Source organism: Carlito syrichta, unplaced genomic scaffold, assembly GCF_000164805.1.
Source record: "Carlito syrichta isolate Samal-C Ts95f unplaced genomic scaffold, Tarsius_syrichta-2.0.1 Scaffold316824, whole genome shotgun sequence".
Classification (NCBI taxonomy): domain Eukaryota; kingdom Metazoa; phylum Chordata; class Mammalia; order Primates; family Tarsiidae; genus Carlito; species Carlito syrichta.
The window spans coordinates 21,228-22,032 of record NW_007260920.1 but is presented as its reverse complement, the minus strand read 5'-3'; the positions used below and the strand labels follow the sequence as shown (position 1 = coordinate 22,032).

At 61.0% G+C, this 805-nt stretch overlaps 1 protein-coding gene across 1 annotated transcript in view; it reads left to right on the top strand.

Annotated features, from left to right (window-relative positions):
- LOC103277266 (neurocan core protein-like) overlaps positions 1-805 on the top strand; it is a 23,130-nt gene that overhangs the window by 1,238 nt on the left and 21,087 nt on the right. The window contains 1 exon segment of the mRNA XM_021707361.1: positions 1-328. This exon segment is cut by the window's left edge and continues 15 nt beyond it. Coding sequence (XP_021563036.1) covers positions 1-328 — 328 coding nt within the window.

The following is an 805-nucleotide window of genomic DNA, read 5'->3' as shown; positions in this document are numbered from 1 at the left end:
GCGCTGGCCGAGCTGGTGGCCCTGCCCTGTCTCTTCGCCCTGCAGCCACTGGCGGGTGCGGCCCGAGACGCCCCTCGGATCAAGTGGACCAAGGTGCGGACTGCGTCGGGCCAGCGGCAGGACCTGCCCATCCTGGTGGCCAAGGACAACGTGGTGCGGGTGGCGAAGGCCTGGCAGGGCCGAGTGTCGCTGCCCGCCTACTCCCGGCGCCGAGCCAATGCTACGCTCCTGCTGGGGCCGCTGAGGGCCAGCGACGCTGGGCTCTACCGCTGCCAGGTGGTGAGGGGCGTCGAGGATGAGGAGGACCTGGTGCCCCTGGAGGTGACGGGTCAGTCGGGGACAGGGGGCCGGGGGCCAAGGCCGGGAGAGGGAGGGGCTGAGTGTGAAGCCCCCTGTTGAGAGTCACCTTAGAAAGCATTCCCTAGACTGGGCACAGTGGCTCACACCTGGAATCTCAGCACTGTGAGAGGCCAAGGTGGGAGGATCACTTGAGCCCAGGAGTTCGAGACCAACCTGGGAAATATGGCGAGACTTTATCTCTACAAAAAATTTAAAAATTAGCCAGGTGTAGTCCCAGCTAGTTGGGAAGCTGAGGCAGGAGGATTGCCTGAGCCCTGGAATTTGAGGCTGCGGTGAGCTGGGATTGAGCCATTGCACTCCAGCCTGGGTGACAGAGTAAGACCCTGTCTCAGAAAGAGAAAGAAAGAGAAGAAGAAGGAAATCTCTCCCCGAACAGGGATTCCCTTTCTTCTTCTTTTTTTTTTGAGTTGGAGTCTCACTCCGTCGCCCAGACTGGAGTGCAGTG